The 12,277-nt window shown below is 40.8% G+C and overlaps 2 protein-coding genes across 2 annotated transcripts in view; both read right to left on the bottom strand.

Annotated features, from left to right (window-relative positions):
* Window positions 1-2,890: 2,890 nt before the first annotated feature.
* On the bottom strand, window positions 2,891-6,354 carry LOC119412869 (mu-type opioid receptor-like). Its single transcript, XM_037679905.1, has 4 exons — window positions 6,199-6,354; window positions 5,027-5,801; window positions 3,327-3,852; window positions 2,891-3,227 (listed from the first exon to the last, which is right to left on the bottom strand). Exons 1-4 carry the CDS (start codon window positions 6,352-6,354, stop codon window positions 2,891-2,893), a joined length of 1,794 nt encoding a protein of 597 aa, XP_037535833.1.
* Window positions 6,355-10,202: 3,848 nt separating this feature from the next.
* LOC119412868 (odorant receptor 131-2-like) overlaps window positions 10,203-12,277 on the bottom strand; it is a 3,023-nt gene continuing 948 nt past the window's right edge. The window contains exon 2 of the mRNA XM_037679904.1: window positions 10,203-11,036. Within this exon, the coding sequence (XP_037535832.1) occupies window positions 10,203-11,036 (834 nt within the window). The remainder of the gene's footprint in view (window positions 11,037-12,277) is intronic.

Genomic DNA, 12,277 nt, shown 5'->3' with positions numbered 1-12,277 from the left:
GGATTATTTTTTCAGGAAGGAATCTCTAATAAGGAACAGGTTATACTCATCAGAGATGTCCCTTGAATAAAATGTGCACACACCCCATCGAAGGAAAAATGGGTTCAAAGAAGTCCAAGTCAAGTTGTTCATGGTAAAGCCTCTACACCTGATAGACTAATAAGATTATTCCCCAACAACCATCTACAAAAATATACTTACAGATTTTTATTTGTTGTTACTGTACATAATTACAGTTTGACTGCAATATAAAATGTCCAGAAAATGCAAAAATGACCATACCCCACAAAATATAAATACTGTACCTGTCAAGTGAGCTAATAAAGTAAGATAATATCCAGCAACTTTCAACATATCTAAGTGGAACCTTCAGGGACTTCAGTGAAGGTCCAAGAATTTAGTACATTTCAAATGCTACATTTACATTTTAAATTATTTATTTAATAAATATTTTATTTTTAATCTAGTTTTTCTTATTAATTGCCAATTTATCTTGTTTCCTGTATCCTACTTAGTAGGAAAAAACATTTAATTTAATTATGAATCAATTAAGGGTTATCCAATTACATTTTATTAAATTTGCTTCTCCAGACAGAAACGTTTGGAGATTCTCTCATTGCTTAGGACCTCATTGTCAGACGAGAAGGCACAGTTCAGTCAAGCTCCCCAGGATAAGTTTGTTAAATAATTGTCAGGAACTGTGCTACAGCCAACCTACTTCACATTTTGGGGCCATTATATACAGAAACACGGGTGTACTATGGGGTCCCCAGGTTATCTTATTGTTGTAAATCTGTAAATGGAGGAGGTAGAAAAGAGAGGCTTGGTATTCTTTTCAGGGATGCCACAGAGTCATTGATTCAGGTATGTTGATGACACCTGGGTTAAAATTAAATCTCAAGACATCATAACATTTCACTGATCACATCAACTTTATGGATATATAAAGTTCACACGAGAATATGTAAAAGATGGCAGGTTGGCTTTCTTGGATTGTGAGATCCAAGTCTCTGATGGAGGGTATTTGGAAACTAATGTGTTCCACAAACCCACCCACACAAACTGGTACTTGCGATTTGACTTCCATCACCCACTGGAGGACAAGTTAGGAGTCATCAGGACTCTGTACCACAGAGCTGACAGCATCCCCACTAACAGGAGCCAGAGAGAAGGAGAAATCCCACAGAAGATAGGCCCTGGAGCAATGTGGATATCCTAAGTGGGCCTTTTTAAAAGTAGATAACAAACCCAAAAAGGAAACCAATGAGCCATCAGATGGGAGGACCCCAAACAAAGAATCAGACCAGTAGTTATCCCGTATGTTTGTTGGGGTTTCAGAGAAACTGAGATTTTATTTTCTAAATGGCACGTCCCAGTGGCTCTCAAACCCCAATGTACATTTACGGGCTCTACTGAAATGTAATTTTGTTGTAATTCGGTGCAATGACAAAGCAGATTTTGATTACGGCAAAGACTACTTCACCCCAAAGATCCAGTCCCCTGACACAAACAGAGTGATACTGTATATACTATTAAGTGCCAGGAGGACTGTGATCAGTTATATGTTGGGAAAACTGAAGAACCACTGGCCAAAAGGATGGCCCAGCACAAAAGAGCAACATCACCAGGCCAGGACTCTGCGGTTTACACTCATCTGCAGGCCAGCGGTCACTCTTTCAGGGATGAAGATGTTCACATCCTTGATAGACAGAAATGTTGGTTTGTGTGAGGAGTAAAAGAAGCCATCTTTGTGAAGAGAACTGTTCATCGTTAAACAGGGGTGGAGGCCTCCACGTTAATTTGTCACCCTCTGATAATGCTGTTATTGCTAGTATCCTTCAGCCCTTTGTGAATAGCAAGCGACCATGAGGGCACTAACAGTAAGGTGTTAGGTTGATGGTCCTCCTTTTACATGGAAACAACTAGTTTTGGCTGTCACCAGCAAACTGGTTGATCCAATATGGGAAGGTGTAGCTTATAAGACTGAGTTTGTTGCAGCTACTCAAACTGAAGAAGTCTTTTGGATAAAAGATGAACACTTCTGTCAGGATCTGTGTGTTTTGTGTTTTGGTCTTCTTAGGTTCTTGTATTTAGTTTTTCTGTGACTGATTGCTTTGCTCCTTCCTGTCTTTCCTGATTTTTTTATGTAAGTTTTGCAGCCACATCAGCTTTTTGAAATTTTTTGTTAATAAATCTGTTTCTTATTTTACTTTTGAGTACTTTTGAGTTTCTATCTGCACCCTGGGTTCAACCCCACCAAGCATGATCGAATGTATGGACCCAAGAGAACCCAGCAGAAAAATCACCCTATTAGAGTTTTTGGTTGAAGAGGCAGCTAAAACCTTTCAGTAAGAACGAAAGGAAAGACAGAGGAATGTGGCACAGGGCCCACACTCCGTCAACTACTGGAGTGGGTTTCAGATGAGAAGGTTCAGATCTGCCTGTAGACACCAGAGCCTGGAAGTGGAGATTATCCCATCGTCTCTTTTTTGTGGAAGAAGAGGAAAGGAGGAGGTCTCAGTTCTGGAGAACCCACTTGGAATTTAAGCCAATTTCCTCCTTTCTAACACTTTAGTCCCTTCCAGTTCCTTGTGGATCTTTAGCGCCTTGCCACCTTCTTCCATCCCACTCGCCTCCTATGTCTCTCCGCCAGAGAAGAATGGTGGAGTGTGAAAATACCCTTGTCATCCATTGAAGCAGAGTTCAGGTGTGGACTTCAGGACCAGCTCCTAGGCAAGGACTCCCCAGCCTGGAGCCCAACGTCCTCCCATCTCCACTATTGGTGGACGAGGAGAAGAGGCGATTGCCTTTCTGTGGAATTTGGCTGAGCATAAAAATTCTGGCCTCCAGGAGGTTTGCTCCATGTCCCTCTTTAATTCCAGGTCCTTGATCACCTTCTGTGTTTCATTGCTCTCCAGCTCCCTAAACACATGACTCCCCATCTTCCCGTGTCATTGTGGGGATTGCTTGTGATGCTACAACTTCCTTTGTCTCTGTAGGGGTCAGCTATAACGCTCCACTTTCCTGTGTCTCCATGGGAGTTGGTGATGATGCTCCAATTTCCTGTGTCTCCATGGGGGTCGGCCATGATGCTCCACCTACCTGTGTATCCATGGAAGTTGGTGATGACACACCACTTTCCTGTGTCACTGTAGGGGTCAGCCATGACACTCCACCTTCCTGTGTCTCTGTAGTGGTTGACCATGATGCTCCACCTTCCTGTGTCCCTGTGGGGATCGTCCAGGATGTCAGCATGGCCCATGTCTCAGAGTTAGTAACAGTGGCTCTGCTCCTTCTACCTTTTGGAGGACTGGGGACATTGTCACCTTTTCTCTGTGTGTCTCCATGGAGATAACCATGATATTCCACCTGCCTCTGGTCCAGCAGCTGCTACTGCTCTGAGTCCCAAGCTGCTGGTGTGCCCCAAGCTGCTGGTCAACCCCAAACTTCTAGTGGGTCCCATGTCTCTAGCAGCAACCTCCCCTTGCTCATCATCTGCAGCGGTCCTCGTGGTCTCATCATCTGTGGTGGTTCCCGTGGTCTCATCATCTGTGGCACCCTCTATGGGTTCCTCTGCTGGAGCGCCTTCTGACACATCACCTTCTGCAGCCTCATCGTCTGTTGCAACACCTACTGGTTCTTTGTTCGCAGAGGTCTCTGTGGTCTCATTGCAGTCTGCTGCAGTCATCCCTGGTTCATTGCCTTCTGCAGCTATCTCTGATTCATCGGCATCTGCTACAGCTATTTCTAGTTCAATGTCTGTCGCTGCATCCTCTGTTCTCTTAGCTTGCTGCAGCATCATCACCTGCTGCACCCTCACCACCTGATGCAGCCTCTGTCTTTCCACCATCTCTGAGAGTGTCCAGAAGGACGCCTCTCATTCGTGTGCCTCTGAGAGGGTCCAGGAGGACACATCTTGCTCGCCTCCACAGTCTTGGATACTCCACCAGAACTCTGGCCTTGTGCTGAATGGTCTCTGGGCTGTCCACCAGAAATTTTGACTCATGTAGGGACATGCCCAAGGCAGTCCGTTTTTAAAATTTTTTGTTTGAGAACTGATTGATTTTTCTTGATGGTTTTCTCCTGTCAATTTTTTGATTATTGATCTTGGTGTTGCAGCACGGCGGCGCAACTGGTAGAACTGCTGCCTCTCAGTGAGCAGGTCCCTGGTTCAAATCACGGTCCGGGGGCCTTTCTGGGTGGAGTTCGCATGTTCTCTCCGTGCATGCGTGGGTTTTCTCTGGGTACTCCGGTTTCCTCCCACAGATCAAAAACATGCATGTTAGACTGATTGGTAACTCTAAATTGTCCCTAGGTGTGAGTGAGAGAGTGAATGGTTGTTTGTCTCCTTTGTCTCTATGTGGCCCTGTGATGGACTTGCGACCTGTCCAGGGTGTACGCTGCCCCTTGCACAGTGATTGCTGGACATGGGCACCGGTGACCCCCGTGACCCAAAATGGAATAAGTGGGTAAAGATAATGGATGGATGGATGGTAAAGGTTTGTGGTGCATTCAATTAAAACCTGTTAATTTAAAAAGCCACACTGGTTTCATTTAGGTTTACAATGATACTTGTTTTAAAATACATGTATTTTTGTTTCATTACATAGTAAAATTTTGCAGAAACAGTAAATTCTGTAGATTACAGTTAAGATTTTCGTGTGGGTTATTGAAATATATTCATGTTGCTCATGAATGCACCAGGAAGACAATTCACCATCTACAATTGTTGCTTTGATAAGGTATGTATTAGGACAAAATGTTAAGTAATCAAAAGCACATATTGCATGACTGCATATTTCATTAAATCTGAAGGCCCAGGTCAAGGAGTCATGTTTACATCTGCTAAACTGAGTAGCTTATTAAACTCAAGTGACATAAACAAAAATCCTGCTCCTAGTTCTGTAGTAAGATTGAAGCACCAATGTAAAATCAAACAAAATATTGGACTATTTGCTCCCAAATCTTATTAATGTAATTTGAAATCTGGAGAGCATTATGAGTTTCACTGAGAGCATTGGTTTACTGCCTGCTCTCATGCCACAGAGCAAATGTTTTCTTAAATGCTGTTTAAACATGTTGTCTCTTAGGCCATACACAATGGGACTGACAAACCTGGGCAAAATCTGTACGATGATGTAACAAACAAAGACGATGTGTATGTAATGTTTAGGGAACCAAAATACTATTGAGTTTCTGATCATGGGAAATACGTACGTCAGCATACACAAGAGGAGCTGAAAGCCATGAAGCAGGATGGTATTCCTGGCCTTTTTTGCATTTCTGTCGGCTGAATTAGCTGCGTGAGCAGCAAAAATGATCCTGAAGTAGGCAAAGAAGAGAGTGAGCCAAACTAAAGTTAAATAAATTATATAAGAAACATCCCTCTTTTGTAAACTTACTGGATGTCTAAACAGATTATCTCTTTCACAGAATATTGTAGAATAAAATAACCGTACAGGCTCCGTGGCCAGAATGAGAAAGATATCAGGCATTACAGATGTTGCACTCAAAACCCAAATACAGACAATCAGAATATAAGTTCGTTTGACGGTGCAGAGCTCAGCGTGTCTCAGAGGGAAGCACACGGCGATGTAGCACTCCACAGCCATCACAGCTAAATTTATGGGGGTGTTAAAAGATGTGAAAACAGCAAAAACAATGATGAGGCAACAGAGAGAAGCATTAATTGTGTAGAAGATGTAACTGATGAGAAAGAGGCTGACTGTGGTCGTAAGCTGGATCATATCGTTCACCACCAGATGGATGAACAGGATGTAACGAGGATTCAAGTAAAACACCTGAAAGAGAGCAGAAGAAAATACTTTTTATTTCAGTGGTTTGTTCTTTTTAAATGGTCTTCAGACAAATGTGAAAAGTAAGGTGGTAAAGAATTAAGTTGGGAATTTTTTTTTAAACAAAATAAATTGAAATGACAACAGAATGTTGTATTACATCATTTTTCTTTTGCAAGAGAGCAATATTCCATTACTGCTGCGTAAAGTTTAATATTACGTGCTAGTAGAAGAATCAAGAACAATACTAAAAGCTAAAAGCATCCCTATTGCAGCTTTTTGTGTAATTAAAATATGATGCGTGCATAAACTGAAGCTGACAAAATAAAAAGAAGGTATTTTGAGTTCATCTGTGCAACAAAAGAAAAGCAGATAAGCATCATTTTCTTTTTCAAACACTGACCTGGTGTTTCCTGAAGGTGTGAATCAGTGCACAGTTGATGTAGTTGATGGTGAGACCCAGAGTGAGGATGATGATGTTTTTGGCCATAGCTGTGCTCGGGGAGTCACGGTTACTCAGAACGCTCGACACATTGTACATATAGGATGAGGAATTCATAGAGGAGATTTCAGTATCTTTTTCTTTTAAAGAAGAAAGAAAAACAACTTCAAATTTCAAATAAAAGGCTTTTTTTTTTGTTTTAATTTTTCCACCCCTATTACATTTCGATTTAAAATGTTTTTATATCTGGCTGCTACCCTATTTTTTTAAATCCTCTAAGATTTACTTAAAAGCACACACACAAAGAAACTAGTAATATTTTCAATACATCCCAGCAGCTCTTCGGAAATGAATCAGCACATCTGAATGCCCAACAGTATCAGGTTAAAAAAATGCTGGTTGTAAGAAAAAATACAAACTATTCCAGTAATTATGAGTTTTAGAAATCAAACAGAATTTTGCTTTTTTTTTTTCAACCTTTCAAGATACTAAATTAGGTAATTAAAAAAGTTTATACAATTACAGATGAATGCCTTAATGTTAATAAACATAAAAGTATGAGACAGTGTTGCACTTACACAATGATGGATGTAACATCAAGCTCTGAGGAGCAGGACAGAAATATTTCAGATATTTTTCCACTTCACTTCAAACTCCAGTTGAAGCAGTTAGAAAATAAGCATGACATGCTGATGGGTTTATATTAAGCAAAAGTCTTTAGTCATGTGACATGACTGTCATCCAAATTTGCATTTGCTTGTTGAATCTAGTACTTTGTTTGCTCATGTCTTGTTAACCAAATATTGTTATTGTTTAGTTCCAGAAGCAGCAAGTAGCCTACGATTCTCAGACGAAACTGCTGCCGACATCTTCCTTAATAGCTGATAACATAGGTATCCCCCGGTGCCAAAAAGTAGAAACCCTACTATCATAAATCCATCCATCCATCCATCCATTTTCTTTACCCGCTTATTCCATTTTTGGTCACGGGGGTCGCTGGTGCCCATGTCCAGCAATCACTGTGCGAGGGGCGGGGTACACCCTGGACGGGTCGCAAGTCTATTACAGGGCCATATAGAGACAAACGACACAAACAACCATTCACTCTCTCACTCACACCTAGGGACAATTTAGAGTTACCAATCAGCCTAACATGCATGTTTTTGGTCTGTGGGAGGAAACCGGAGTACCTGGAGAAAACCCACACATGCACGGAGAGAACATGCAAACTCCACCCAGAAAGGCCCCTGGACCGGGGTTTGAACCAAGGACCTGCTCGCTGAGAGGCAACAGCTCTACCAGTTGCGCCACCGTGCTGCCTAATAATATTAGTAATAAGTTTTATTTGTATAGCGCTTTTTAAAATACTCAAATATGCTTTTTTTGTATCCAACATGGTCCTTCGAGCCAGATGTTGTGTTTGTTATTTTAGATTTTCATTAAAAAAGCACAAGAAAACAGAAGACATTTGGAATGTATAGGTAATTTTTCATCTCATATAAAATAAATACAAACCCTTATTTTGTTGAGGTATGTAAAAGGGATGACTTTAAAGTGTGGCCAACATTTTACATCAAGTTGATGCAGGTGCAGCAAATATTTTATATTATTAAAACAAACAAAAACAAGAGTACTGCACATGCATATTATATGCCCATCGACATGCTGCCCTGACCAAATCCATAACAGTAATTTACAATTCAGAAGATGTGTAAATAGAAGCTCAGATACACAGTACAAAGAGAAAAAGCAGGAGGAAGGCAGGAGAGGAAAGAAAAGTATCTGTTTTTCTTGAGGGCTAGTATGGAAAATAAAAAAAACCTAATGAGGGCATTGCTTCAATTTGTCACGGTGAAGGAAGAGTTGAGTCGAAGAGTTTGATTTACTACTCTGTGAAAGTTCCAACCCTGACAAATGGTCATGAGGTATGGATCTTTTTTTTTTTCATTCAACCTTTATTTATACAAGTTAGTTCCCATTGAGCCTTTAGGCCTCATTTACGAGAGATCTGTTACAAGAGACTGAATCAGAGAGTCAGAGATTCTTTATTGTCATTCGCACCTCATGTGGTACATGTGGTGGAGCGAAATTATGTACACAGGGTCCCAGTTACATCCAACAATAAAATGTAAAAGAAAAACAATGATAACATTCAATATATTAACTAAGAAAAACATCAACTGAATATACACTAAGCATTATTAGCCTAAAAAACATTACGTCGAACATCAGCACAAACCTGAACACGAGCCCGTGTAAGCAGATGAGCACACCTGAACACATCAACATTGAAACAGATCAGCAGCGACACTGAAACAGATCAGCAGCAACATGATGTGATTTTTTTTGCACAGGATTATTCTGGTTAGAGATTCATGAGTCTAACAGCTTCAGGGTAGAAGCTGTTCCTCAGTCTAGTGGTTCTACACTTAATGCTCCTTAACCTCCTTCCTGAGGGGAGTGGGGCAAAAAGTGTGTGTGCTGGGTGAGTGGAGTCCTTCATGATGCAGGTGGCCCTCTTCCTGCATCTGGAGGTGTAGATGTCTGTGATGGTGGGGAGACTGACTCCAACATCTTCTGTGCAGCCTTCACCACTCTCTGCAAAGCTTTTCTTTCTGCAGCAGTGCAGCCTCCATGCCACACGTTGATGCTGGAGCACAGGATGTTCTCCACTGCACACCTGTAGAAGGAGGTGAGGACTGAGCTTCCTTGACCAGCTCGTCTCAGCTGCCTGAGGAAGTAGAGTCTCTGATGAGCTTCCTTGATCAGGCTGGTGGTGGTGTTGCTCCAGCTGAGGTTGTCATTCATGTGTACACCCAAGTACTTGTTGATTGAGACCACTTCCACCGCAGGTCATGATCAAAAGGAAAGGAACAGGGTGTCTGGGCTCAGACTTGGAGATAGGTTGAGCTGCGCTGGTGGTAATATTCTGGCTCTCTCTGCTATCCTTTTTTGTTATTTCAGGTGCTGGTGAGTAGCAGGTCTGTTGAGCACAGCAGATCCTAATCAGCTTTGTATCCGGCACTTTTAGAGACTGAGTCACAGATATCTGCTTGATCTTATGTTACCAATGGTGATTAATTTCGTGTGTCTTTCGAATTCTGAAAATACTAATCTAATCTCTGCTCCTTACATAAGTCTCATCAAAGCCCTGAATCTACCTGTTCCCTTGTGGATGTTCTGAAAACCCTGATCTGTTCCAACCCTGGTTCCTCTGAGATACTGTGAGACTTTTTGATTACTCAACTCTGTGGTTTGATTTCCATCCTGCCTGCTTTGAAGATACAACACATGCTCCTCTGCACTCCTAAGCTCCTTCCATCTTGAGTACATAACCACAGCCTGATAGTATCACCCAAGATCTGGAAATCACAACATTACAAGTAAGGACATAAATCAATATTACACAACAACATCACATATTTGGATTAAAACCTACTCACCTATGGTCCTCCTGCTTATATATAATATATACTGTATTTTGCAATGATGACAGTGGAATACCAATTATCTTCCCAGCTGTATTTACAATAATACAATACAATTGTCTCCCCTGGATCTATAAATGGTATTCGGGACTGCTAAAAGTATCTGGTCAGGGGATCTAAGAGCATGTGATGCCATATAAAGGTGAAGCAGTTCAGACAAATAAGAAGGACCAAGACCATTCAAAGACTAAAAAACAAACAATAGAACTTTAAAATGGATTTAAAACTGGACAGGAAGCCACTGAAGGGGCACCAAAACTGGAGTTACGTGCCCACGCCTACCTGTATCAGTTAAAAATCGTGCAGCAGCATTCTGTACCAGCTGTAGGCGTGATTATGAAATAATATTCATAATGTTCAGCTACTTTCTTCACTTGGTAGCATAATAAACTTGTCATAAAACCAAAACCTGCTTCTGTATTGTGCGGTTGAAGCATCAGAGTATTAAACAGAAACAAACCCATTTGCTCCCAACTCTTATTTGTTTGATTTAAATCTGGAAAGCATTATGAGTTTCACTGAGAGCAGTGATTTGTTATTTATTCTCATGCCACAGAGCAAATATTTTCTCAAATGCTGTTTGAATGTCTTGTCTCGTAGCCCATACACAATGGGACTGACAAACCTGGGGAGAACCTGGATGATGATGTACCAAACAAAGAGGATGTGTACGTAATGGTTAGGGAACCAAAGTACAATTGAATTTCTGAACATATTATATATGTACGTCAGCATACACAAGAGGAGCTGAAAGCCATGAAGCAGGATGGTATTCCTGGCCTTTTTTACATTTCTGTCGGCTGAATTAGCTGCGTGAGCAGCAAAAAGAATCCTGAAGTAGGCAAAGAAGAGAGTGAGCCAAACTAAAGTTAAATAAATTATATAAGAAACATCCCTCTTTTGTATACTTACTGGATGTCTAAACAGGTTATCTCTTTCACAGAATATTGTAGAAAAAAATAACCGTGCAGGCTCGGTGGCCAGAATGAGAAAGATATCAGGCATTATTGACACTGCACTCAAAACCCAAATACAGACAATCAGAATATAAGTTCGTTTGACGGTGCAGAGCTCAGCGTGTCGCAGGGGGAAGCACACAGCGATGTAGCACTCCACAGCCATCACAGTTAAATTTATTGGAGTGTTTAAAGTGGTGAAGACAGCAAAAACAATAATGAGGCAACAGAGAGAAGCATTAATTTTGTAGAAGATGTAACTGATGAGAAACAGGCTGACTGTGGTTGTAAGCTGGATCATATCGTTCACCACCAGATGGATGAACAGGATGTAACGAGGATTCAAGTAAAACACCTGAAAGAGAGCAGAAGATAAATCTTGTTAATATTTTTGTGGTTCGATATTTTTCCGTTTTTCTTCAGATAAGTTGTTCCAATCATAGCCAAATATCATAAAGTTGCAAATGCAGTAATAAAAAGGTATGACTGTGAAAAACATATGGCATGGAGGCTGCACAGCTGCAGAAAGGAAAGCTTTGCAGAGAGTGGTGAAGGCTGCACAGAAGTCTGCTGGAGTCAGTCTCCCCACCACCACAGACATTTACACCTCCAGATGCAGGAAGAGGGCCACCTGCATCATGAAGGACCACACTCACCCAGCACACACACTTTTTGTCCTGTTCCCCTCAGGAAGGAGGTTAAGGAACATTAAGTGTAGAACCACTAGACTGAGGAACAGCTTCTACCCAGAGGCTGTTAGACTCATGAATATCTAAAAAAAAAAAAATCACATCATGTTGCTGCTGATTTGTTTCATGTTGCTGTGTTCATTCGTACTCATCTGCTCTCACAGACTCATGTTCGTGCTGCTGTTTGACGTATTGTTTTTTTTTTTTTTTTTGCTACTAGTGCTTAGTGTATTTTTAGTTAACGTTTTTCTTAGTTCATATCTTAGATCTTATTACTGTTTTTCTTCTACATTTTAATACTTTTGTTGGATGTAACCGGTAACCTGTGTACACAATTTCGTTCCACCACATGCACCACATGTGGTGTGTATGACAAATAGAACCTTGAATCCTTGAAAGCTTGAATAGAAGGTGGTCAGGGACTGAACTGAGAATTTTTAAACAAGAAACAGGACAAAAATGGTGCCAAAACGCTGTCAACTTCTTGAACATACATTGTATTCCTGCTCAGTGCTGTTATGTTTTAGGTGTTAAGATAAGAAATAGAATACTAAGAGCTGAAAGCTTCATAACATAATGTATGTTGCACACCTGAAGTGGACTAAATATTGTGTCCTGACTAAAAGGCCTTCGTTTTTTAGCTATCTCTTTTTAACTGGAAACATACTTTAATGATTGCTGATGGCAATCTTGCCTGGATCTAATTTATAATATTTGTAATCTGTTTTTTTTGTTTCAAAACCTGCAACTTTTTATCAGACAAGATTAAAGACGAGTTTTACCACAAAGTTAGAAAATCTTACAAGAGAAACCAGATCTGGGCAATTGCAAGAAACTCTGCCTCTGAGGCAGACTGGTTACATTTGGATGATTACAAAAGAATTGTACAGCAGCTTTAAAAAAAACT

This window comes from Nematolebias whitei, chromosome 7, assembly GCF_014905685.2.
Source record: "Nematolebias whitei isolate Nwh7 chromosome 7, NemWhi1, whole genome shotgun sequence".
Classification (NCBI taxonomy): Eukaryota; Metazoa; Chordata; class Actinopteri; order Cyprinodontiformes; family Rivulidae; genus Nematolebias; species Nematolebias whitei.
The sequence above is the reverse complement of the archived record's forward strand: the minus strand, read 5'-3'. Positions and strand labels throughout refer to the sequence as shown.

What these genes read in the sequence shown, in the direction of transcription:
- LOC119412869 (XM_037679905.1), bottom strand. Translation starts at nt 6,354, where the DNA reads ATGAATTCCTCATCCTATATGTACAATGTGTCGAGCGTTCTGAGTAAC. An exon ending in ACACCTTCAGGAAACACCAG is followed by an intron (nt 5,802 to 6,198) that starts GTCAGTGTTTGA and finishes GCTCTCTTTCAG; the next exon opens with GTGTTTTACTTGAATCCTCG. An exon ending in CTGTGGCATGAGAGCAGGCA is followed by an intron (nt 3,853 to 5,026) that starts GTAAACCAATGC and finishes GGACACTCTCAG; the next exon opens with AGATGGTGGAAAGACAGAGG.